The following is a 27,434-nucleotide window of genomic DNA, read 5'->3' as shown; positions in this document are numbered from 1 at the left end:
CATAAGTCTGCTGTATATAAATATATTTACAACTGTGGGGGCACCTGGCTGGCTTAGTCAATGGAGTGTGTGACTTTTGATCTTGGGGTTGTGAGTTCAAGCTCTATGTTGGGTGTAGAGTTTACTTAAAAATAAAAATCTTTTAATATATATATATATATATATGTATACATATATATATATATATTTGTGTATATATGTGTGTGTGTGTGTGTGTGTATATATATATATATATATATATATATATATATATATATATTTACAAATGCCAATAAAAAGGACCAGCTCAATTCTACATTCTTCTCATAGACACCACCTTTGCTGACTTGCCTAACAAAGATGTTTGCAATTTAGAGATATAGAACCTGAATAGTTATACAGTGTTAGACAAGAGAGCTAGACATTTGAGGCCTGTAGGTTTCTGAGAGTTTTAATTTCACAGTTATATTTGCTGTCCAGGCTTTTAAGAGAGAGAAAAAGAAAGAAAGTTATCCAAAATAGCATGTATTCCTTAGGAGTGATGAAACCCAACACAGGGAAGATTAATTTACATGCCAATGTACATATGGATAAATCAAAGATGGCATGTTTTAGGAAACATTTTTTCTTCCTTCCCAGAAATGTAATAAATTATTTCATAGTTAAGAAATTCTAGGGGCGCCTGGATGGCTCAGTCGGTTAAGCGTCCAACTTCAGCTTATGATCTCACGGTTTGTGGGTTCCAGCCCCGCATCGGGCTCTGTGCTGACAGCTCGGAGCCTGGAGCCTGGTTCGGATTCTGTGCCTCCCTCTCTCTCTGCCCTCCCCGACTCATGCTCTGTCTCTCTCTCTCTCTCCCTATCTCTCTCTCTCTGTCTCAAAAATAAATATATAAAAAAGTTTTGGGGTGCCTGGGTGGCTCAGTCGGTTAGACGACTGCAGCCCAGGTCATGATCTCGTGGTTCGTGGGTTCGAGCCCCACGTCATGTTTTGTGCTGACAGCTCAGAGCCTGGAGCCTGCTTCAGATTCTGTCTCCCTCGCTCTCTGCCCTTCCCCCACCCGTGTGCTCTCTCTCTCTCTCTCTCTCTCTCTCTCTCTCTCTCTCTCAAAAATAAATAAACATTAAAAAAAAGTTTTAATTCCTGGTTCTACTACTTTGTTGTTGAAGTCTTAATCATGCGTACCACACCAAGTCGTTTTGAATGTTGGATTGTATCAAATAAAAAAAAAGTAAAAGCTCTTTTTAGAATGAAAATTTCTGTGTAGGTTTATGAAAGTGATGATACACCATCATCATCATCATCATCATATTATTATTATTATTATTATTATTATTACTATTAGATCACATTAGCCACCATAACTGGTCAGTCATTTCAATCCTATAGACCAATCTTGGAAAAACACTGAAATGTTTGGGGAAAAAATAAAGATATTCTGCTTGCATTTTTCATCAAAATTGTGTATATAAAATTTATATGCGGTATATATTATATATATGCTTCATAGTACAAAATACGTTAAATGACCTATTTCTATATAATATAGGTATAATCAAGGGACAAGTTTGTAAAGCAACTTAAACCCTTAAACAATTAGCTTTTATCTTAAAGGGACACTATCTTAGGCAGTATATTGCATATTAAGCTAAATTAAGGGCAAAAACACCTGTTTAACAATCAGGCTTTGTTAAGAGATTGTGTTGTCTGTCATGGAGCCCTAATAGATTCATGGGTTTGGCTTTCTGAAAGAAAAGCAGAAAACCACAGTACAAAAAAATGGAAGAGACATCCACGGTTTGGCATCGTTTTTCTTACTTTAATACTTTAACACCTATGTGTTACGAATGTGTGAAGCAGTCATCAAACTTTAGGCCATTTTTCCTTATTGTTCCATTCCGTTCAGATAGTTGCAAGTGGCCTTTGGTGCTGTTTTAATTGTCTTATCTGTTTTCATCTTTCAGATCATAAGGCCTATGGATCGTCTGCCCCAAAAGGCCATCAAGTAGTCACAGCAATAGAGTATCAAGGTAGAGTAACTTACTGATTTTCACGGGCTGGGTTGTTTACCTCAAAAGTATGATGCGTGTGATGTTACCTTTCTATTTGTTGGGACCCTTTGCCTTGCCTCAGACTAATCCTTCCTTCCAACCTGCTACTCTGTGCTATTTCCACTTGAGAATTCTTTCTCCACCTCCTCAATGGAAATTTTGGACATTTGATGAAAGGCCTGACGTACAACGAAGGCCTCTTATTGGGTAAATTATCTGCAACAAAGCAAATCTAATTTGTGAAACTGGTAGATCTTGCAAAGATCTGGAGGTCTTGCGAAGTTTCCAGCCAGCTGGATATGGCAAATGGAAATTAACACTGCAAACCCCACTCTACTTAACGTATTTAAGATGACATTAATATAGCCTACTTTTTGTTATGATTTTGTCCTCTCAAGTATTTTTATAACAGGGAGTTGGTGTTTAATGGGTATAAAGTTTCACTTTTGCAACATAAAAAGTTCTAGAGATTGGTTGCTTAACAATGTGAATGTACTTAACACTACTGAAAAATTAAAAATCATTAAGGTGGCAAAAAGTTGAAAGTTATTAAGATGGCAGAGGTTACGTGTATTTAGCCACAATTAAAAAAAATTTCAGGGGCGCCTGGGTGGCGCAGTCAGTTAAGCGTCCGACTTCAGCCAGGTCATGATCTCGCGGTCCGTGAGTTCGAGCCCCGCGTCAGGCTCTGGGCTGATGGCTCAGAGCCTGGAGCCTGTTTCCGATTCTGTGTCTCCCTCTCTCTCTCTGCCCCTTCCCCGTGCATGCTCTGTCTCTCTCTGTCCCAAAAATAAATAAACTTTGAAAAAAAAATTAAAAAAAAAATTTCAAAGCTCTAATAACCAAGAAAAACTTTTTAAGGGCTTTATAAGTTTACTTCAGATATTGACCACCTGCTACTCTTCTGAAGGCTCTTTTACCTAGAACACAATAATACTAGGCAGACAGAAGAATTACTATTTCCTAAGTGTGCTGCTTGTTTAGGCCCGAGATTGTAAACATTTAAGAAACAAGTTTCAAATGTGTCTGATCCCTCTTCTTCAGGCACGTCTTAGGTTCCTGGAGTGTAGAGAGACAGGCTTGAAGGAAAGTGACAAAGATTGAAGAAGAGAACTGGGTGGGGAGGAACTAAGTAGATTAGTATTTAACGAGTACTTGCACAGTGCCTGGCACATGGTGTTACCTAAGCTTGTGCAGTAAAAATGTGCTATCGTAACCACCAGCCTGCCATTCAAAAGTAACACATCAGTTGATAACAAAACACTTAAATAACTATTTCAGTCAACTGAGTTCTTTCAAAAGTCCTAATATCTTATATGATTAAGCTAACAAAACACTTCTTTATCATGAATTAGTTTTAAGTGGAAAGAAGTGGGAAGAGCAAATTAATGATTGGGGGTAATTTAGGGCTTTGGAGGATAAACAGGGCTGGACAAGATGTCAAAAACTTGACAAGAAAGGCCAAAAGAGGGATCACACAGTGAGAAGAGAAGATAGGCCAGGATTCTGTGAGGGACAAAGGAAGTGAACCGTCCTACTTTGTACTTTCCTGGAGGTTCTTACTGTTGGAACCAGCTGGGTACCATGAATATATGTCCCTGCCCCCGCTTCTGCCCAGGCCCTATGGCATGATATCTCAGTGAGGTCGCCAAAATTATATTCTTCAGTCTTACATTGCTTTTCAACAAACGTATTGAGATGAGGGGCGCCTGGGTGGCTCAACCAGTTAGGCATCCAACTTTTGATCTCGGCTCAGGTCATGATCTCACAGTTCGTGAGTTCAAGCCCTGTGTTGGGCTCTGCACTGACAGTGTGGAGACTGCTTGGGATTCTCTCTCTCCCTTTCTCTTTGCCCCTTGCCTGCTCCCTTCCTCTCTCTCTCTCTGTCTCTCTCAAAATAAATAAACTTAAAATGTATTGAGGTGAAATTCACATTCGAATGAGTGATTCCGTAGCATTTAGTACATGCACAATGTTGTGTAACAACCACTTCTGTCTAGTTGCAAAAATTTCCATCGTTCCAAATAAAATCTTGTACCATTTACATTACTTTTTAATGCGTGTTTTATTTTCAATATAAAAAATCCTTCTATGATGTATTGCAATCAAATGTTAGTCTTACTCCCAAGTAAGCATTTTCTATTGTTTTGTTTCCCCTTTGCTCCTTTTACTTAAGAATTGTACTTTGAGGGGCGCCTGGGTGGCGCAGTCGGTTAAGCGTCCGACTTCAGCCAGGTCACGATCTCGCGGTCTGTGAGTTCGAGCCCCGCGTCGGGCTCTGGGCTGATGGCTCAGAGCCTGGAGCCTGTTTCCGATTCTGTGTCTCCCTCTCTCTCTGCCCCTCCCCCGTTCATGCTCTGTCTCTCTCTGTCCCAAAAATAAATAAACGTTGAAAAAAAAAAAAAATTAAAAAAAAAAAAAAGAATTGTACTTTGATTCGATTTCATATGTGCTCCAGTCATTCCAACCTAGCTCTCCTTAAAGGCAAAAAATAAATTTCTATCTTCATCCACATTTTAGTTGCAGGATATCTTACGCAGTAACTTAATTTCAGTTCAACTCTAAAATATTTTGTAATTTATGTCTCTGCGTAGGTACTTTCCACCTCATTCATTTTTTGTTTCTTGTCTCTCCGATGTCAACAAATCATGAATTAATTCCTTCTTTTCGGTACTGTTGTTTTGTGTCACTTCCCATAGCCGTGCCAAGAACAGAGCAAGACTGAAGCGAGGGCAGCTTTGCTAGGCTTATAAATTATATAAGCAGCCTTTATGCAGAGTGTCCAATCCTGAGAGCTATAAATCAGTTTAATAGAATGCCTTTTTCTCACAGAAGTAATTTCTTCATAAGTCTTCATAACTGCTTTGGTAGCATCGATTCTGTTTTTGCGTTACATCAGATTCTGATGATTTTTTAACTTGAGCAAGGAGAATAAAATCAAAAGATAAGTGGCAGTACAGAATCCTAGAAAAACTAAAACCCACAGTGCTTTCTATCGATGTGATTCCTAAAAGTGGCTGTTTTGCTACGTGAAAATAGTTATTGCTAATAGGTCTTCTAAACAAAGAAATCTCTTTCCTCGAATCAAGAGAGACATGTTTTTGGAAATGAAATAATCATCTTATTTAAAAAACATGGTACATTTGTATGCTTCAGTATGCCTTGCTTTGGGAAAATATGATTTATGTCTGTATCCTATTTTTTGCTGTCTACAACTGAGATAACATTTTAGTTCAAATTCGAGTGATTTTTTTAGGTAAATTTGGGTTGTAGAAAGTGTGGGTTTCTATCACGTCAAGGCGTACTTCAACTACAATGACAAGAAGTTTCTCGTGAGTGAAAGCAGTTACAACCATTGATGGGGCACCTGCTGTGTACCAACTATATAAGTATATTACCTCAAGCATATAAGCATATATATAAGTACATACCCAAGTGTATAAGTATATTACCTCATGTAATCTTCACAATAACTTCATAAGGTGAATACCATCATTTTTTTCCTTTATACAAATGCGAATATAACGTTCAAAAAGAGTTAAGTAATTTGCCCAACATCGCACACATTGTATATGGGAGAGCTCCAACTCCAAAGTCCGTGCCTTAAACTACTACATTAGGGTTTAGTAACCCTGAGGGCTACCTACAGATTCATTCTGATCATAAGTGCTGTATTTTAGCTGCAAAGAGAGAGGAGAGTCTGTGGCAGTTAGCTTCTCCATTCATTTGGTTCTTTATCCTCAGATGTTGATGCCATGGTTCCATTTGACTTACTGTTTCTCACAGTTCTGGAGGTCATGGTGTTGGCACCTTCGGATCTAGGCACTGGCCATTGCCTTGCTTGGAATACTCCCAAAGAAACACGTGATGAATTCCAGTTTCGAATTCTAGGAAATTTGTATTTAAATTCTAAAGAATTCTAATTTCTTTTTTTAAGTCTTTGGTCAAATGTCACTCTCTAATTGAGTTGAACTCTGACTACTGCATTTCTCTTTTTCTTTTTACTGCACCCCAACATTCCTGATCTACTCAATTTTATTTCCATAGCACTCCGTCTCTATTCTGATTTACTCTACTTTATTTCCATAGTGCTCATTGCCTCCTAATGTGGTATTTAATTCACTTTATGATATTTCTTATGTACCTGACTCCCCCTGCAAATTGCAAGACCCAAAAGAACAGGGATCTTTGTTTTGCTCACTGATATAGCTCAGGAACAAAGGTGGACACACAGTAAGTACTCAATAGTTGGACCAATTGGAGAGAACATTCCTCCACATCTTATGTGGTCATTGGAGTGAAGCTGGAGTGGTGTCACTGTATTTAGGCAATCCATTGGTTTCATTTTTGAATATAATTTCTGCAGAGGTTTTCCATGGAGCAGCGAGGAGAGAAGTCAAATCTTCTTGGTAAAAAGAGCTGTGTGTGTGTATGCGTGTGTGTGTCTAGTTAAAAGTATATGAAATATATGAGCAGTGTGACTGAATACAAATTTATTCCTAAGATGTAGGCGTGTGGGCTAAAAATGAGTGTGGGTGTGTGTTTAATTGTTGGAAACTCAACAAAATACGGGAAGGAAACCTATCTAAAACTCAAGACTCCGGAAAGTCACCACCCATTCTCCTTAATCAACAGAACAGAACCGTGTTTCCTCAGACAAGTCCCTCAGCACACATTTGTCTTTGTGGCGTAATTGTAAACATGCCTGTAAAACGATGTCTCTTCGTAATGTAAACCTGCTCTAAAAACTTCAGGCATTCTTGATAGTAAATTTTGTGGGCTTTTTTCCCCCCCTTGCCTTCCTTTTCTCTGTTCTGTTTTCTTTTTTCCATTACCTTTTATCCTAACAACATGTGTAAAACTAAAAGAAAAATTAGAAGCTACATATAACAAAAAGAAAAGCCATCATCCTATCTCACAAAAATCACCGCTGGGTTAATATTTTCATACATATTCCTACAGGCTTTTTGTCCATATTTGTGTGTATATTAATAAACCTGGGATAGTACAAGAATTGCTTTCTAATCTACCATATCATGTAATATCCTGAATTCTTTTTTAAAATGGCATTCAATCTCTTACATCAAAATCAGAGATATGGAAAGGATTTTAACATAATGTCTCTTCTAGTCAAAGATTGGTGTTTTGGGGTCAAACTAGATGCATCGTGGGGGAAAAAAATCTCAGAAATATGAAGGTGACACTCTAGATTGCCTGATTGAAATGTGCCTTAAAAATATTTACAAGCAGAGTTTCCTTTGGTAACTCAAAGCAGACACAGGATTTCTCCCCACCTTGGTGATCTTGTTTGGACAGTCAAGTGGGGGTTCCTTCAAGGTTCCAGGAATTCTTTAAAGATGTGACTGCAGTAAATTTCCTGTAATAAAGTAACTGAAATGAACTACAGGGAGGCAGTTAAACTTGATGCCAAGACTGAATCTTTTCATAATTTATCTGGATAAAGAATAGGAATCCATGATTTAGTAGAAGTCCATACTGGGTTTGTATTAATACATCCATAGAGAGGGTTATCCAAAAAGGAACCTGAATGAGATTGTAGCTTGTTGATGGAATGTTTGTGGATTCCACAGGCTGGACTGGGAGCCTTTCTTAGGCACTAGGTGTGAAGCACCCTCTCTGTTAACCTCCGTGGCACTCATGGCACTTATCACAATGGATCAAAATTACATGATCTTGTTTGCCTCTTCTACCAAACTGTAACCTTGATGACTGAGACTGGGAATAGTGAGATAAATCATTGACCATGACTGCCATTTTCACATTACTTACTATGTCCAGGCATGTGTGTTTTGCATGTATTATTGTATTTGAGGACTCACTTCGACTCTAGGCAATACTGTCTCATTTTACAGATGGTAACCGAGGCTCAAGAAGTAGGGTGAGTAACATAGTGTCGTGCAATTATTATGGAGAAGAGCTGTAATGCTCTCAGGTTCATCATGGAGTCTGTTGAAGTGATTTATGAGTGAATGAATGAATGAATGAATGGGAATAGCTGAAGGCTGTTTAACAATTTACTTAAGTAAAATATAAATTCATAGGAACAATTAGAAAACAAGCATTTTTGTTGTTGTTCCTAGAGGTTATATTAGCCTGCAAATATGCAAAGAAGACCATGTCCTCCAGGTTAGAGTGGAAGAAACTGGGCCGGAGTGTCTCCTTTGTCTACTACCAACAGTCTCTTCAAGGTAAGATGCTGTAGACTTGAGGAGGTGAGAGCAAGAGAACACCAAATGTAGCCCAGATTCTTTAATTTACAAATAAAAACAGGACAGGGCTAATTATGGACAATGTGGGGTTTTTAATCATTTTATTTTATTTTATTTTATTATTTTATTTTATTTTATTTTATTTTATTTTATTTTATTTTCATCATGATAACGATACTCTTTAATCCCTATCCCATATTTCCCCCATTCCCCTACCCATCTCCCCTCTGGTAACTATAAGTTTGTTCTCTATAATTAAGAGTCTTTTTCTTGGTTTGTCTCTCTCCGTTTTTTTTTTTTTTTTCCTTTGCTCATTTGTTTCTTAAGTTCCACATATGAGTGAAAATCATACGGCGTTTGTCTTCCTCTGACTGATTTATTTCTTTTAGGGTAATAGCCTCCAGCTCTATCCATGTTATTGCAAATGGCAAGATTTCATTCTTTTTATGGCGGAGTAATATTCCATTTTGTATATATACCTCATCTTCTTTATCCATACATCTATTGATGGACACTTAGGCTGCTTCCATAATTTGACTATTGTAAATTGCGCTGCAATAAACATAGGGGTGTGTGTTACCGCTTTGAATTAGAATTTTTGTATCTTTTGTGTAAATACCCAGGGGTATGATTCCTGGTCCATACGGTAGTTCTATTTTTAATTTTTGAGGAACTTCCATACAGTTTTCCACAATAGCTGCACCAGTTTGCATCCCCACCAGCAGTGTACCAAGGGTTCCTTTTTCTCTATAACTTCACCAACACTTGTTGTTTGTTGTGTTTTTGATGTTAGCCATTTGACCGGTATGAAGTGATATCTCATTGTAGGTTTGATTTGCCTTGATGAGGCGTGATGTTGAGCATCTTTCCATGTGTCTTTTGGCCATCTGTATGTCTTCTTGGGAGAAATGTCTGTTCATGTCTTCCACCCATTTTTTAATTGGATTATTTGTTTTGGGGTATTGAGTCATATCAGTGCTTTATATATTTTGGATCCTAACCCTTTAGCAAATATATAATTTGCAAATATCTTCTTCCATTCCATAGGCTGCCTTTTAATTTTGTTAATTGTTTCCTTCATTGAAGAAACTTTTTATTTTGATGTAGTCCCAATAGTTTATTTTTGCTGTTATTTCTCTTGCCTCAGGAGATCTGTCTAGAAAAATGTTGTTATGACTGCTGTCAGAAAGATTACTGCCTATGCTCTCTTCGAGGAATTTTATGGTTTCAGGTCTCACATTTAGGTTTAATCCATTTTGAGTTTATTTTTGTGTATGGTGAAAGAGAATATGTTTTGTAAGTATGAGATGAAACCAACAATGACTGAGACCTAGAACACAACACCCCCAAAACAGGACAGAGAACAGAAGAAGGCGAAGTCTGTGGAGACCCTGGACCCTTCATGTCTCAGCTCATTTGTAAAGGATGTAAAATGCAATTGTTCTTGCTGGCTCAGTAGATTAGACTCTTGAGAGAAAGGAGGAAGGGATGGTGTGGAAGTGAGGTGGAGGGTCATTGCTCAGTTGTAGTCATGTTACCCTATGTCCATATCACCATCTAGAAAGCTAGGCCATCACTAACAAGCCTAAGAAGTTAAGACTTAGGCTTATGGGGAGGGGAGCGGGTAGAGAGTAAATACAACTACCTTTAACTGGCAGTTTATTTTTTTTTATTTGTTTTTTAGTGTTTATTTATTTTTGAGAGACAGAGAGACAGAGTGTGAGTGGTAGAGGGGAAGAGAGAGAGAGAGGGAGACACAGAATCCAAAGCATGCTCCAGGCTCTGAGCTGTCAGCACAGAGTCTGACGCGGGGCTCAAACCCACAAACCGGGAGATCATGACCTGAGCTGAAGTCAGACGCTTAACTGACTGAGCCACCCAGGCGCCCCTAGTGGGGCTTTATTTTTAATTTTTAATTTTTAATTTATTATACACTTCTTTCCACTTTCTGTTTTTCCTGTTGAATATGTAATGAGCTTTTAAAGCATTGATAATAATAGATGACATGCTAAAATAATTTGCCTCAAAAAATAAAATAAAATAAAATAAAATAAAATAAAATAAAATAATTTGCCTCAAAATAATTCAGTGCTTAGAGGCACAAATAGAATAAAAGCGAGGTGACTTGAGGAAGGTAGTATAGGGAAAGTTAGTTGCATTCTTATTAACGTCATTGTCTTCTTTTTCTAAAAGGTGATTTTAAATATCGAGCCGAGATGATAGATTTCAGTATACGGATCAAAAATGTTACAAGAAATGATGCTGGGAAATATCGTTGTGAAGTTAGTGCCCCATCTAAGAAAGGCCAAAACCTGGAAGAAGATACGGTTACTCTGGAAGTACTGGGTATGATGCGCTTGTATCTGTGGGATTACTGTTGTCCACCCTCCCTCCCTCATCCCCCAGCCCTGGGGCAATGAGGCAACCTGGGGCCCTAGTCAGGAAAGTTCTAGAAATCAGCACCTTTCCTGCAAAATCTTGGCTATATCTCCTCTTCACCTCATTTGCTGCTGAAATTTTACTCTTACTAATTTTTTCTGACAAAATCTCTTATCATTTAAGATTAAGGTATCTTACTGGCCCTATCCTGTACATAGGAGCAGTTCCCCTAAGAGTTTATTTTTCAGTACCTTTCAGTATATGTGGTATATCTCTTACCACATAAAATCCTATCACATGAGATGATGGAAAAGCAATAAAACGAAAAAGTAGGCCAGAGAAAGAGTTAGAGGTTATTTGGTAAAGAGGGGAAATTAGTATTTACCGTGCAACTAGTATGTGCTAGGCTTTTTCACATATGTAATTTTACTTAATCTTCACTGACAACTTCATTTTTATAGATGAGTAAATAGAAGCTAAATGATTTCCCAAGTCTACACAGCCAATAAGTGTCTGGACCAGGATTCGGACCCTGGTGGAGTTAACTCCAAAGCCAATATATTTAGTTACTCTGAGACTCATCGATAGATCCTAATAGCTCATGCTGACAGTTAGTGGAGGAACATGGTCTTTTCTTCTCCATAGATACTAATATAAACTGTTGATCATAGAGAGTCAAATAACTCCTCTTCCTTTTTCTATACAACCCAGGGTCTTCCTAAAATGCTAGCGATGCACCAGTATAGTAGAAATTTAATTCAGAAAACCTTGCAGGAGATTCAGCTGGTACATCAGTCTTCCATTGCTACAGAACAAATGATCACAAGCCTAGCAGCTTAAAACACCAGCCACTTACGAGCTCACAGTTCTGTAGCTCAGAGAAGTCCAGGAGGTAAGGCTGTGCTCTCTGCCTAGGGTATCACAAGGATGAAATCAGGGAGTCAGCTGGGCTGAGTTCTTGCCTGGAGGCTCCGCAGAGATGCCCACTGCCAAGCTCACTACTGTTGGCAGATTTCAGTTCCTGTGGCTGCACTACTGAAGTCTCCATTCCATGCTGGCTGTGAGCTGAGGGCCACACTCGGCTCCTGGAGGCGCCACATCTCTTGCCATGTGGCCCTCTCCACCTAGAGTCCGACAAAAGCATGTTGAATCCTTCCTGTGCTTTGAATCTCTGACTTTCCCTTCTGTGACCGACCAGAGAAAATGACTTTTCAAGGGGTCATGCAATTAGGTCAGACTCATCTATGTTATCTCCCTATTTTAAAAGACGGTAGATTTGGGACCTTAGTTACAGCTCCAAAATCTCTTCGAAGTAGTACCTAGATTAGTGTTTATGGTCTAGAATCAGGTCTAGAAATGGCATATATCACTTTTCCCACGTGCCATTGGCCAGAACTCATGCATGTGACTCCATCTGGCTGCAAGGGGCCTGGCAAACGTGGTCTAGCTGTGTCCCCATGAAGAATGGAAAGGGATCTCTTGAACAAGTAGCCAGTCTCTATCCCAGGGGTCCAATAAACCCATCTTTACCTGGCTGTTAAAATTCTTATTTAGCTTATAAATAACCAGTGCCGTTTGACTTCCATCCTTCAGTGGCTCCAGCAGTTCCGTTGTGTAACGTCCCCAGCTCTGCTCTGAGTGGAACTGTGGTAGAGCTGCGATGTCACGACAAAGAAGGGAATCCAGCTCCTGAGTACACGTGGTTTAAAGATGGCGTCAATTTGTTAGAGAATCCAAGACGTGGCCCCCAAAGCAGCAACAGCTCATATACAATGAATACAAAATCTGGGACTCTGGTAAGGTCATGATTAGCATGGGCCTAATAGCAGTCTTGTATTTGGAGAAGAAAAATGATTAGAACTAAAATGATGGAGAACAGAGGGCTGATAACCATTGCTTAAGTGGAGAGAGGGAGGGGGGTGCCGGAAAGATGGCACATGCCCAGGGAAGTGATGGAAAAGGAGATGGGAAGGCCATACAAAGAACTAATAATAATAATTTTAACAACTGTCAAAAGGTTCGTTCCTTCAATCTACACGCGCACCGTAACATTTAAATACCAGATCCTCTGGGAAATAATAAAGCATATTGTTGGCTGTGGCTCCTTGGGGAGGGCCACACTCTAGCCCTTGCAGCGTCAGCGGGCTCAGTCAGCAGGTCCGATGAATTTTACACTGAGAACTTGGGCAGAAGACCTGCCGTCACACTTCGCTATATTTACTTTTCAAATTTATTTTTTCTCAGAGCAGGTGATAAAAGCCTCAAGGTGAGTTTGAAATGATATAGATTCACCTTCCCCACTTAGCCTCAACCCTTGAAATATCTTATGATGTCAAAGGGAGGCACCAGGGCAGGACAAGGATGGGTTATTTCCTGAGAAATAAGCAACAAAGACTCCAGTGGATGGATGATAATGACTTCCTTTCAATTATTACTTATGCACCAGTAAATCATTTATGGCTTTAGTCTAACTTGTTGTTAATACTTACCCTTGGCCTTACATTCCTGGTGAATATTTTTATAGTCTGGCTTTGGGGACAGTGAGAGATGATTTCATAAAGTGAAATACACGAGGAGAAGCTTTCTGTCCTATCATGTTGAAGTATACAGAAAAAAAGGGCGATGTGTAGGCGGTGGGTGATGGAAAGGGAGAGAGAAAAGGGAGTTCATGGATCAAAAGCCTGGTTTTTAGGAACATGTATTGCATGAGGATCTAAGACAATGAGGAGGTGCTCCTTAGAGATTCATGGCTGTCATGGATGCAGTCCACAGTGACCACTGCAGTATTGAGGGTGTGACAGGAGGGCACCAAAAGAATGATTCTGAGTACCCCTCTCACCCTCTGCACTGGCACGATCCTTTAAGGTGTTCAGGACCCACTGCATTCCCTCCCTCCCTCCCTCCCTTCCTTCCCTCTCTCCCTCCTTGCCTGCCTTCCTTCCTTCCTTCCTTCCTTCCTTCCTTCCTTCCTTCCAGAAATTCACCAAGGGAATAAATCCACTAATAAAAACTACGAAGCCTATAATACCAAAGTCTTACCTTTCAGTTATTGTGGCAGAGAGTAGGAGCAAAGGTTAGCCCTTTATTCTTTCAGAATTTACAAGAATTCTACAACGGAGAGGATTTGTAACCCTGTAAGCTACACTGATTATGATTTTCCTAGGCCCTAAGCTACTTCCTGGTAGGAGTTCTGGCCCTTTAGAGGAAGTGTTGATTGTTTGCTGCTGCAGCGAACTCACTCGTGGCTGAGAAAACTGCATTAGCCCCTTCAGACCAAGGAGGCCTGCCTTTCCGAGTGGTACGTCCCAGGACTTAGAAATACTGACAAAACGTCATACTACCACGTGCTGTAAACTTTGAAAAATGCCCACTGCCTTCTTAACCATACCGCCTCCTCAGTATCACAAAACAAAGACACTTCCCCGTATATATTTAAGTCCTTCTCTGTCAAAATAAACAGGAAGCCTAGCTAATTACGCCTGGAAGTCATGGCAGATTTTTGAATTCGCGGTAAAGGTATAAAGGCCTAGGTGGTGAAAAAGGAAAGGCCTACTGATGGCTAAAATTCAAGGGATGCGGTTGCTTTAGGAGTCTACTTAGAGATTTATTGCTTAACATATATGTTTGTTTTCCTTCCGCAAATAGCAATTTAACACTGTTTCAAAACTAGACAGTGGAGAATATTTCTGTGAAGCCCATAATTCCGTGGGACGTCGCAGGTGTCACGCGAAGCGAATGCAAGTAGGTAAGCATGAGATACTGGGAGGAGCAGTGGTTTGCAGCCAGAGCGCATGAGTGCTTGGGGAGAAGGAGCAAGGGGTAGGATCAGGCCGAGTGATTGGAAAGATAAGCCAGACGGAGTGTTTAAAATTCGCTTGGACATGATGTGTTGCAAAAAGCACACATTCTGTTCTTAGTTCGTCTCCCCAACAAGCCAAGAATGTTTAGCATTATACTGTTGAAGTTTCTTAATTTTTCAGATAATTGTTTTAAAAATATGCTTGTCCAGGCGGCCTTTTTCAAACAAACACTGTGACTGTTATAAATTGCTCAGGATCAAGGATTCGGTATGGTGTTGGATTTCTAGCTCCATCACTTCCTAGCTACATATTCTTGGGCAAATTATTTAGCCTCAGCCTCCCCAAGATGGAAGTAGTAATACGCTGTCTTCATAGGGTTATTATGAAGATTCAAATAATCAGTATTTGAAGGGGTGCCTGGCTGGCTCAGTCAGTACAGCATGAGACTCTTGATCTTGGGGTCGTGAGTTCAAGTCCCATGTTGGGAGTAGAGCTTACTTTAAAAAAAAAAACAAAACAGGGGCGCCTGGGTGGCTCAGTCGGTTAAGCGTCCGACTTCAGCTCAGGTCACGATCTCACAGTCTGTGAGTTCGAGCCCTGCGTCGGGCTCTGGGCTGATGGCTCACAGCCTGGAGCCTGCTTCGGATTCTGTGTCTCCCTCTCTCTCTGCCCCTCCCCCATTCATGCTCTGTCTCTCTCTGGCTCAAAAATAAATAAAATAAACGTTAAAAAAAATTTTTTTTTAACAAAAAAAACCCCAAAGGGTTATTGAAATAGCACTGGCAGATTGTTGCCTATTTTAGTTGTTATCAGATTATTGTTGGTAATTTTTTTCAATCTCCTAAAATACAGTGCTTTACTTATCAGAGTAGGCTCTCAAGGCAAACCATAAGAGATCTTACAAAGAACAAACTGAGAGTTGCTGGAGTGTGTGGGGGGGATGGGCTGTATGGGGGATGGGCATTAAGGAGGGCACTTTCGGGATGTACACAGGTGTTATATGTACGTGATGAATCACTACATTCTACTCCCGAAACCATTATTATACTGTATCTTAACTTTGATTTAAATTAAAAAAAAATGAGACATGTTAAATGTAGTTATGAATCCCCATTTGCTATAAAACATACCTGCCGTATTTCACAACGTAAGCTTCTTAGAATTCAAAAAATTAGTACTCGGGAATCTTTTCAGATTATATGAGTTCCAGAGCAGATACTTACTTTCATTTTATTTTTAATAATTTGGTTCAGTTCTCCCTTTGTGAAAGTCCTGTGCTTTGCAAATGGTTGTGTAATGGAGGGGGGTAGCTGGAGATCACACCTGCGGGGTGAAAGGTCACTCAGGAGGGCTGCACCCTGAAGCTGAATACCCATGGCTCCCCTGGGGTCAGGAGCTTGTCTTCATCTTTGTGAGGTCAGAAATTTATTTTTTCAGTGTGCTCGGAGATATGCAGATACATGCACACTAATTTGTGTTGTTTATATGCGGTTAAATTCTTGGCATTGTCTTTTAAAGAAGTTAGCTTACAAGTTAAAATTAGTTTGTTTAATGCTCATCCATTGATCCTAGGTGTTTCATGCCCTTGGTTTGGAATGTATATCTTTTGAAATCCGTAAGAATTCATGAAATCACATATCAAGGGTTTTTTTGGTAAACCATCAGTAGTAACTTGTAACCCCAAACAGAATCTGTTAACTGCTTTAAAGAAGCTCTTTTTGAAGTTCAGAAAGAAGGTAAGTCATGGGTCTGGTGATCATTCCCAAGCTGCCCCTGTAAAACTCCACAAGACCCCACTCCCACTTAGTATTTTAACAGTTTGGCTCCTTTCCTTTCAGTGAGAATAATGATACCTTCCTTTCATACTGGACTTTTTTTTTTTTTTCTCAAAGAAAGAACACAATAGGTTTGTGTGTGTTACATTTTCTCGTTAGTAAGACATAAGGCAGCTTTAGAACTTGCTCTCAGTCTCGCAGTAAATGGCAAATGGCATGAGAACATCTTACCTCTAACTTACAAGACTCCTTCCATTTCACCAAAAAAAAATAAAATAAAATTTATACTGTGTCTTACAGGAGAAGACATTTTTTTTTTGTCGTTGTTAGATGTCAAATTCACTGTCAAACTGTAAGACGGATTTTTGCCAGATAATAACCTTGAGGTTGAAAACTCCACAGATACCACATTCTTTGACTACTGCAAAGAAAATAGTAGATACAGTTTGGTTCTAAGGAGTTTCATTTAGTTACCAGTTTGCCTTAGATTATGATTATTGTGGATTTTTCCCCCTATTAATTTCATTTTGCCTTAGATTATGAATATTGTAGGGTGCCTGAGTGATGCAGTCAGTTAAGCGTCTGACTTCAGCTCAGGTCATGATCTCACAGTTTGTGAGTTTGAGGCCCACGTCAAGCTCTGCTTGGGATTCTCTCTCTCTCCCTCTGTCTCACTAAATTTATTTCTCTCTAAATAAATAAATAAATAAACTTAAAGAAAAAGAAAAAAAGACTATGAATACTGTGGATATTCCCTCTCTGCTATTTTTATAAAGATTATTTTATTTTTAAAGTTTATTTATTTATTTTTGAAAGGAAGGGGCAGCGAGAGAGGAGAGAGAAAATCCCAACCAGGCTCCTTGCCTTTAGCACAAAGCCCGACTTTGGGCTCGAACCCACGAACCATGAGATCATGACCTGAGCCAATATCAAGAGTCGGATGCTTAACTGACTGAGCCACCCAGACACCCCTCCTCTATTGTTTTAAGTAAATAAATAGCTGGATCTCATTGACCTCTGAATACTTAAGCAAAATTGAACTGAGTTTATTTTTTAAAATTTTTTTAGAGGGGGCGGGCAGAGAAAGGGAGGGAAACACAGAATTCAAAGCAGGCTCCAGGCTCTGAGCTGCCAGCACAGAGCCCAGAGTGGGGCTCGAACTCATGAACCGTGAGATCATGACCTAAGCCAAAGTCAGATGCTTAACCAACTGAGCCACCAAGGTGCTCCTGAGTTGTTGTTTTGTTTGTTGGTTTAAGATTTTACTTTTAAGTAATCTCTACACCCAACATGGGGCTCGAACTTACAACCCTGAGATCAAGAGTCACATGCTCTACCAATTGAGCCAGCCAGCTGACCCTAAAAATGAATTGAGTTTATACCAAGCAATAATTAATGTTTTCTACTCTGGTCAAATTACTCAGCCTTTCAAAAGGTGTACCCAGTTTTCTTTCTTAAAAAAAATCAGTTAACATTTCAGAGATATATGAGAAAATTAATAACACTTGGCATTAGAAAAAAATTTTGTGGGGTGCCTGGGTGGCTCAGTCGTTAAGTGTCCGACTTCGGCTCAGGTCACAATCTCACGGTTAGTGAGTTTGAGCCCCATGTAGGCTCTGTGCAGACAGCTCAGAGCCTGGAGCCTGCTTCAGATTCTGTGTCTCCCTCTCTCTTTGTCCCTTCCCTGCTTACGTTTTCTCTCTCTCTCTCTCTCTCAAAAATAAATAAAAATTAAAAAAAAAAAAAACTTGAGACCAGAGAGTTTTATGATAAGCATACTCACTTAAATAATGTTTCTTTTAAAAAAAATCTTTCCCAAAATGTGTGGTGCTTTTAAATATCTAAAATTACTGTTGAGAAAATGCTACCTAAAATTTTCTCCAAGTTATTTAATCACATGCTAATTAATACTTGCTTTTAAAAACAAGAACCCTTTGAGGAATTGTTCCTTTAAAATGTATAGGTAATCTACATATTAATCAATACACAGGCAGTACCCAAATGACAGAGGAGTGAGGCTCATGAAATCCTTATGGACGAGCTGGAGAAATGTGATCCAAATTAAATATTTAGACGGATTCACACATAGTTGGATCCCATACCCAGAGGCTGTAATAGATCCTATTATATGAAGGGAGGTGTGTAATAGCCTCTTCCATAGTTATTTCCCTAACAAAATCATAATCATCATTTTATTAATTACTTGAATGAGGGTATTTTTGAGGCAGTTCCCAATTACATAAATATTAATCTTGAAAGGTTAATAATCTAATTCTTGGACAACAGAATCTGAAAAAGCCTCGCAGGTTCGTAACAATGGTAGTGATTTCAAAGTGAGTTCCAAAAAATCCAATTGTATTAGGTTAGAGGGAAGATGACTTAATAACAACAGGAAAAAGTCTTGGGGAGTTTAGTTCATTTTAAACCTAATGGGATGACAGCTTAATGGCATATATGTAGGTGGGTGTGTATATGTGTATATGGACACACACACAAGCCTGATTAAATTCAAGAAAGATGTTACTGATTCTTAGTTTTATAGAACAACAGTGGCACAGCTTTCTTTGGAGCTGATTGAGTTTTCCAGCATTGGTGAAATTGACACAGATGATGATGTAGAAGAATTTTAAGTAGAATTTGGGGGGTATTTGGTGGTGTAATACTTGAATTCACTGAACTTTGAAGGTCACTTCCAGTGTGATATTTAATCTTTTCAAGTTTTACCTCTACAAATGACTGCAAGAGAATATACCATACGTATTATTTCTGAATCTAGAATTTCTTTAAATGTAAGATTCTTGCAAAACTTAATTTTTTTTATTTAAAAAATTTGTGTAATGTTTATTTTTGAGAGAGAGGGAGAGACAGGGTGTGAGTGGAGGAGGGGCAGAGAGAGAGAGAGAGAGAGAGAGGCACAGAATCTGAAGCAGGCTCCAGGCTCCAAGCTGCCAGCACAGAGCCCAATGCAGGGCTCGAACTCACAAACTGTGAGATCATGACCTGAGCTGAAGTCAGATGCCCAACCGACTGAGTCACCCAGGCACCCCAATTCGTTTTTTTTTTTAAGTGTATTTATTTTGAGAGAGATTGTGTGCGCAAGGGAGGGAGGGGCAGAGAGAGAGGGAGAGAGAGAATCCCAAGCAGGCCCTTCACAGACCCTGAGGTGGGGCTCAATCCCACGAACAGTGAGATCATGACCTAAGCTGAAACCAAGAGTTAGCTGCTTAACCGACTGAGTCACCCAGGTGCCCCTCAAAACTTAATTCTGTTAATATTTTCGAGCGATTTTGAACCTTGTCCTGGAAGTGAGTCAATTGAACAGGCTTTAACAGCATGAAACTATCCATGTTTATGGTATAGAAGCCAAGGGGAGCTTTTGTGATTTTTTTTTTCAATTCAATAACTACATCTGTCTGTCTGTTTGACCCAAATTCATGCATGGTTTATTTTGCATTCCAGACGATCTCAACATACGTGGCATCATAGCAGCTGTAGTAGGTGTGGCCTTTGTGATTTCTGTTTGTGGCCTTGGTGTGTGTTATGCTCAGAGGAAAGGCTACTTTTCAAGTAAGTGGATTTCACCCTTCTTTGCTAGACAACTTCCGGTGGATATAGTTTTCTTATGAGACATTGTTTCTCCCAATTAGTTCTAACAAACCCTAGATACTATTTTTCATTGGTTTTTCTGCAGAAGAAAGTGTTCAACATGACATGTAGGTGAGTTATGAAGCACTTTGGCAAACATAGGGACAAAAGGCAGAGCTGCCTCATCGGAACATTCAGGAAACACCACAGAATATGTGAGAGACGCCCTAGAGTGGCGTAATGCCGCAGCACTTACTGGGAGATAGTCAACATCCATGGATATTTCCAGTATATTTACATGTATTTAAGATCTCTTTACATTGGGAATTACATATCTCAAGATGTAAATTGATTTCCACTTTTATCATAAGAAGTTTCAGTGAAATATTCTATCAGTGTCGAACAGTGGAATGTGGAATATCAAATTTAGCACCACTGTATATACAAGAGAATTAGTCAATAAAAACAAGTGGGGGAGGGGCAAAGAGAGAGACTCTCTAGCAGGCTCCCCAGTGTCAGCGCAGAGCCTGATGCCAGGATTGATCTCAGGAACCATGAAGTCCTGACCGGAGTGAAAATCAAGAGTTGGGCGTTTAACCACTTACTGAGCCACCTAAGTGCCCCACATAGTTTTTACTTCTTCAAGTTTAGACTTTTTATAACTCCAACCCCCCATTTGATGATAAAATATGTTTGATATGAATGATTATAATATGAATTATTAAAAAAATAATGTTTTATTCTCTTAACATATTTCTCTACTCCCGGTCTTTAAAATTATCTGAGAGCTCAAAAGCTGTAGAACTTCATCGCGTCCATTGGCAATAGTGTAGAAAGCAGAGTTTTTTTTAACAGAATAGTGCATTTATAGCATAAGCAAGTTTTAGACCCATTGTTTCACAGTGAACATTAATTTTAGAATTTAGGTTTAAAAAACATTTTATGCAACACAAAACTTAACCTATAAATAGATACTATGTCATAAAATGTTTCCATGAGCATTGTTTCAAGAATGTTCCCTATAATTAAGAATAACTGCTCTGTGAATTAATAGTTCTTTTCCTTAGTGCTCCAATCTTAGACTAGTATAAATGGAACTTTCTGCATGGAATCCAGCTGAGTCCCCCTGCTGGCCACCAGTGAAAGTACAGACAGATAAGATTACTCCAGAATTCTTGCCATCTTTATCTCTACTTGTAAAAAGTATCTGTCTGAATGTTTTTATTGGAGACTTGGTGAATACATTCTTCTTAAAATAATTAAAGATTCTCCTTGGGTATTACGAATTCATTAGTGAAGAATATTACTCCAGAACCTACCCAAGAGGATCATTTTCTTAAACTTGCTTGCATTTCCGATAAGAATTGGCAAACTATGACCTGTGGACCATATCTGGCCTGCCACCTGTTTTTCTATGGCCCACAAGCTAAAAATGGTTTTTACAAATGAACATGTGCAATCTGTTTGGTAACAAGGAACACTAACTTTGAATCTTAATTAAGAGAAATGTTATTCCCTCCCCAAAGAAGAATTCTAGTCTTCCAATTAATAGACCTATACTTAAGACTTTGATTATTTTTATATGTTGCGTTGTATTAATAAAAATTTTTGGAAACTTGCTCTCTCTTATTATACAAGTACCTACATAATATCCTCAGTTTTACCTATTGGCCTACAAAGCTTAAATATTTGCCTCGTGGCCCTTTACAGAAAATGTTTGCCAACCTTGATTAGAAAGTACGGATATAACAAGAGAGAATCAAGATTGAGATAAAGAAATTAAGCCTAAACTCACTTTTATATTAATATATTAACATATATTATGTTAATATATTAATATATTAATCTGCATCATACCATATTAACTCTTGCATTAATGATATACACTTATTCTTTTGTAGAAGAGACCTCGTTCCAGTAAGTATACTTTCTTAAATGCATGCCTTTCCCCCACCTCAACTAATTTTCTGTTAATCATCTGTTTCAAGTCAAACATGAAAAGTTGGTTGTGAAGTATCCTATGGAAGTGACTCATACTTATCAAGAAATACATCCCACCTCATGCCTCATGCCTATCTGTCAATGTTGCTCAATTACCTAGAGAAGAAATGTAGTCACTAATTTGCCCCTGTAGGCATTTCTGTAGTACTACTTTGGAAAATATATTTGCTGTATTTTGCTAAATTGAAAAATTTCAAATAAATTTTTACTTAACAGCATTTTCACATTTAATTGAATACTTATTTTGTGCCCAACCCTGTCCTAGGGAATGGCAATACGGCAGTGAACAAAACAGACCAAATAACTCTCTGCCTCACGGAGCTTACATTGAAAGAGATGGACAATACACACAAATGTAAACTCTGCAGTTTGTCAGATTGTCATAGTATTATGGCGAAAACTAAAGCGGGTAAGAGAATGCACAGGGTGGGAGTGGAGACTGTCCTTTAGGGTGGTTAGGAAGGGCCTCACTGATGAAGAGATATTTGAGAAAGACCCGAAGGAGCAGAAATCTGTCTGACACCCATGAGAAGAGCATTCAAGCAGAGGAGAAAGAACGGATGGAAAGGTCTTGAGGCCCGGCTTGCCTGGAGTATCTGAGGCATATCGAGGGGATTGGTGTGGCTGAAACAGATTGAGGACAATGGAGAGAGGGGATGCACAAAAGTAATGGAGGCCAGATTACATGGAGCCCCTTCTGGGCAGTTGTGAGGAGTTTGACTTTGATTCTGAGTAAGATGGGAAGTCACTGGAAGGTTTTGAATGAGGGAGTAGTATCCTGTTACTTAATTCCTAGAAGCTCACATTAGCTGTTCTGTGAGGAATAAACTGTAAGGTGACATAGAGTGGAGGAAGCAGGGAGACCAGTTAGGAAACTACCCAGTAATCTAGCCGAGAGAAAATGATGGCTGGTTCCAAAGCGATGGTGTTGGAGATGTTGAGAAATGATAGGATTCTGGATATATTTTAAACAATTTACTGATTTGTTGGATGTGGATATGGGAGAAAAAGAGAAAAATCAAAGGTAGCTCCAAGGATCTGAGAAGAATAGAGTTCCCATTAACTGAAATGTGCAAGACTTCAGGGGGAGCAGGTTTGGGGGGCTTAGATGGGAAGGTCTGAATGTTTTGGAATTTTAATATTTGAGATGCCTACTAAGCTTCCAAAAAGAGATATTAGTAAGTAACAGAATGTATAAACCTGGAGTTTGGGGGAAATATGTTAACTAGGATTAGAAATCTAGGAATCAGAGATCACCAAGTTTACGTGCACTTGATTTGTGACGGTCCGTTCTGTGTCCGTGGAAATGGCAGACCCAACCCAGATCTATGGTCATTCCCCTCTACTCTCAGCTGCGTGGCCTCAGATACTTGCTCATCATCTAAGTGATTTTGAAGACTTAGCTGCCTTTGATTTCCTGTTCCCAGACTTCCTACTCAACCCTGGTCTCTCTGTCTAATAATATCCCACTACCAGTCCAAGATGACCTCCAAGTTATCAGGGATAGCAGTAGCAAAGGGGGAAAGTTCAGAAAACAGGTTGCCTGATGATATAGCCAGTCTGCATTCCACCCTAGGCAATTGTAGGGACTTCCACTTTTATTGAATAAGGTAGAAAGTAATGGGAGGTTTTGGACAGCATCATCTTATACAAGGGGAAAGGCTGGCATTGCTATGGTGAGAAGGTAATTCTTTTCTTCAATCACGATGTCTTTGTTAACGCAGGTAGGAATCTGGGAGGCAATTATCTTTACTCCTAGATACGTTTTTGCCGTTTGTCAAATCCATCACCCTCAAAATTTTGGGGATAATGAATTGGATGTTACATTAATTTGCTAGGGCTGCCGTAACAAAGTGCCACAGACTGAATGGCTTAAACAGAAATTTGTTTTCTTACACTTCTGGAGGCTAGGGATCCAGATCAAGGTGACAGCAAGGTTGGTTCCTTCTGAGGACGACAAGGGAAGGATCTCTTTCAGACCTCTCTCCTTGGCTTATAGATAGTCTTCTCTCTGTCTTCACATTGTCTTCTGTCTGCCTGTGTTTGTGTCTAAATTTACTTTTCCCATAAGGCCGCCAGCCATATTGGATTAGGGCCCACCCTAATGACCTTATTTGAATTTAATTACCATTTTAAAGTCTCTATCTCCAAATACAGTCACATTTTGAGGTACTGGTAGCTGGGACTTTAGCATGAATTTTTGAGGGGAATACAGTTCAGCCTACAACAGATGACTAGAACCCTAGTTACTGTGTAAAGCTTTCTTCCCATGGGAAAAAGTGAACTTTGATGATAATTGATCAAGCTTTCAAAATGCTAAATGTTAAAAAATCGGTAAGTTAAAAGTGAGTAAGTTTCTGTTCACATAATCCACAGAAATCTTTAGTCCTAGGGCTACAATGAGATACCTAGGGTTTCCCGGGCCAATCCCTTGCTGCACGGCTTTCTCTGTGAAATTTGTCTACAAACAGAAGAAATTCAGTTGGGATTGCTGGCCTTTTTTATTTTTTTTAATACTGTCTTTTATATTCTATAAACAGGAGAAGTAATTCTGCATCTAAAGCCACCACAATGAGTGAAAATGTGAGTATGTTTAAAGCATATTTGTAGACCAGATGTGTTTGGGAAATGGGGCAGGGAAATGAAGTGATTGTACAGAAATGATGAATTTTGACTTTTAATATACTTTGTGCTAGTGTCTATTACTGGTATTTATTTATTTATTTATTTATCATTGGTTTTTTTTTATTATGACTGGTCTTTAGAGGGAGCTGAGTAAATGTTAGTTTCCATCCTCTGTCTAGGACGGTATGATAAAGTTGCCCAGCATTTGTAGACCAGTCGGGGTTTTGCCATACCATAATTTTCTTTCATGATGTTTGCTATTATTAGTCAGCCTTCTTAGCATCATTAAGTCTGGTATTATCAGCTCCATTTCATAGATAAGAACATTAAGACACAAGTTCTCATAGGATTACAGTGGTAGCACCTTGACTCTTGTCAGCTTGCCTCAGCAGATGGCTTCCAACAGATCTGTGATTCCAGGACTCTCCTTTGGTTCTACAGAGAAGTTGGAAATTTTATGGATATGGAAGATCCTCTGCTAATACTGAAAGGCACATTCTAGAAATCCCTGAGGAGATGCAATAATTATCTAACTCAGATGGTTTAGGCAACATAAATTGGACCCTTTTGCATTCATCAATACTAGAGTGAAGCAGTAAATACCATCATTGCTCAGACTTTGTAGCTCTCTGCATGGATATTCAACCTTCTGGATTATTTTTCAGGAATGTGGGAAGGAAGGAAGGAAGGTTTCCAATGTTTTTAGAGGTCTAAGCCCTTTCTTGAGAAACAGAGCATGGGTTTTCTGAATTCCTTGGCACTCCGGCAGGGATCCTCTTAGGTATCCTATTTGTAGAGCTTGGGGTACGCAGCGGACACGTATTTTAAACAGATAAGTGATCCTCATGGATATGAACTTTATGACCCACGTACTGCTGCATGGATTCTTGTTTTCTGTCAAAATTTGATTTTCTAAAATTGTCTACTCCAAACTCCATCATATAAGTCACTTTATTTGTAGTTTACTACGCCAAAATCATATTTTCATTAGTAGGTAAGCAGTCTATAACTCCATATTTATAGAAAGCAATATGTAACTCCTATAATTTCTAGAAAATACTCCTTAAATGTGGAATAAAATAATCGCATCCTACCAAACAGTAAGAGACACTTTGTGGGGCACCTGGGTGGCTCAGTCAATTGGGCGTCCGATTTTGGCTCAGGTCATGATCTCACGGTTCATGGATTCGAGCCCCACGTCAGGCTCTGTGCTGACAGCTGGGAGCCTGGAGCCTGCTTCGGATTCTGTGTCTCCCTCGCTCTCCGCCCCTCCCCCGCTCATGCTCTGTCTCTCTCAAAAATAAAATAAACATTAAAAAAAGGTTTTTTTAAAGATACTTTGTGGTGGAGTCAGAAGAGCAAAAACCTTTTATTTTTTTTCACTGTCTTCCTCTCAGTTGCCCTCATCCACTGAGAAGTCGAGCCTCCAACTGTCGAGCCTCCAATTTGCCCCAGAGCAGAATTTCTTGGTCTTGGCATTACTGACAATTTCTTATAATTCTTATGTTGTGATTTTTTTTTTTTAAGCTTTATTTATTTATTTTGAGAGAGCGAGAGAGAGAGAGAATCCCAAGCAGGCTCCGCACTGTCACCATAGAGCCCAACACAGGGCTCGAATTCATGAACTGTGGGATCATGACCTGAGCCAAAATCAAGAGTTGGCCACTTAGCTGACTGAGCCACCCACGCGCCCCATTATATTTGTAATTTCTTCTATGAGTTCTTCTATAATGAAATCTTACAATTTTGTAGAATTCTTTGCTGGGGGGGCTGTACTGTGCATTATAGAATGCTTAGCAGCACCCAACGTCCACCCTGTCGATACCAATAGTATACCCCTAGCAAATAAGATTTCTCCTGCTCTAACTCCCACATTTACTTCCTTACTCTTTTGGTAAGGTTTCAAAGATCTTGTCTCCTAGTATTTATTTAATTCCCCGCAAAATAGAATTAGTTAAATATATGCTGGGTTGTACCTGTAAGATTCTCATAGTGCATGTAGCTTTATACTCATAAAATGTACTTATTTCTTTAAATATGAATGAATACATTATACTTAAACTTGTTTTTTTTTCCTTTTCCTAGGATTTCAAGCATACAAAATCTTTTATAATTTAAAATAATGCCACCTTTGAGATACACCAAAACCACAGTTGTTACACAAGCTATTAAAAGATTTAAATCTCTGCTTTGTCTTACATTTGCAAGGAGGTACATGAGGAGATTAAATTGGTATTTCATTCTAATTTTTATGATCGCTAAATTACTTGAAATTGTTATTTTAAACAAATAGTTCTGTCAGCACCTAAATAAAATACGGTCTGGCTTCTTGTGTCTGGACAAAGTTAAAAGAATCACAATACTTTATAGTATTCTGGGGTTTATGAGATGTTAAATGCCCTAACTTCTGGAGGAAGTTCGATTGTGAAATGAACCCACAGAGCATGAAAATATAAACTGCATCCACTTTCTGTACAAGAGTCTGATTTAGGGGGTTCAGAAAACACTCTAAGACAGATGCACTCTAAAACACTTTGACAGTGCTCGCTTCGGAAGCACATATACTAAAACACTTTGACAGATGCAAAGGGAACCTCTGATCTTATTTCTACCAGAATCCTCTTTTCTCCCCTAATACAATCTTTATTCCACTGCTCATTTATCACTAATCTATTCATAGAAGGGAGGTAGCAGGAGTGGGTCTTATTCCCAAGATTTGCACTTGGTGTTTATTTTTATTTCTGAGAACCAAAAACAACACGAAGAAATACCTAATGACCAGAGCTCACTCACCTGATGTCATTGATTTCTTCATTAAATGTAACTTTGAGAGTCGAACCCAAACCCAATGTCTTCTTTCCCTTGAGTTGCTTGTTGCTGTTTCCTTCTCCTAAGACCACTTTGAAGATCATCAGTGAACTTGACATCAGACCTCGCCACTGGACCCCACACACATAACCTTGCAGGCAGGCACCGTTCTCTGCATGATGGGGACTTCATATTTGTCTC

The 27,434-nt window shown here is 39.1% G+C and overlaps 1 protein-coding gene across 4 annotated transcripts in view; it reads left to right on the top strand.

Moving 5' to 3' along the window:
* The window catches only part of JAM2 (junctional adhesion molecule 2), a 60,012-nt gene extending 33,247 nt beyond the window's left edge, over positions 1 to 26,765 (top strand). Inside the window, exons 2-11 of one of the 4 annotated variants that reach the window (XR_006718244.1) lie at positions 1,944 to 2,009; positions 8,132 to 8,239; positions 10,454 to 10,606; positions 12,233 to 12,435; positions 14,285 to 14,384; positions 19,674 to 19,781; positions 21,701 to 21,716; positions 22,066 to 22,209; positions 24,341 to 24,383; positions 26,511 to 26,765. Coding sequence is in view for 3 of the 4 variants with exons in the window: in XM_045501585.1 (XP_045357541.1) it covers positions 1,944 to 2,009; positions 8,132 to 8,239; positions 10,454 to 10,606; positions 12,233 to 12,435; positions 14,285 to 14,384; positions 19,674 to 19,781; positions 22,066 to 22,209; positions 24,341 to 24,375 (917 nt within the window). In the remaining variant the exon portion in view is untranslated. Of the gene's footprint in view, positions 1 to 1,943; positions 2,010 to 8,131; positions 8,240 to 10,453; positions 10,607 to 12,232; positions 12,436 to 14,284; positions 14,385 to 19,673; positions 19,782 to 21,700; positions 21,717 to 22,065; positions 22,211 to 24,340; positions 24,384 to 26,510 lie in introns of those variants that run through there. The other 3 variants (XM_045501585.1, XM_045501587.1, XM_045501586.1) reach the window with 3 other exon arrangements.
* The last annotated feature ends 669 nt before the right edge of the window (positions 26,766 to 27,434 follow it).

This window comes from Leopardus geoffroyi, chromosome C2 (genome assembly GCF_018350155.1).
Source record: "Leopardus geoffroyi isolate Oge1 chromosome C2, O.geoffroyi_Oge1_pat1.0, whole genome shotgun sequence".
Classification (NCBI taxonomy): Eukaryota; Metazoa; Chordata; class Mammalia; order Carnivora; family Felidae; genus Leopardus; species Leopardus geoffroyi.
Note: the sequence above shows the minus strand (reverse complement) of the source record. Positions and strands in the feature narration are given on the sequence as shown.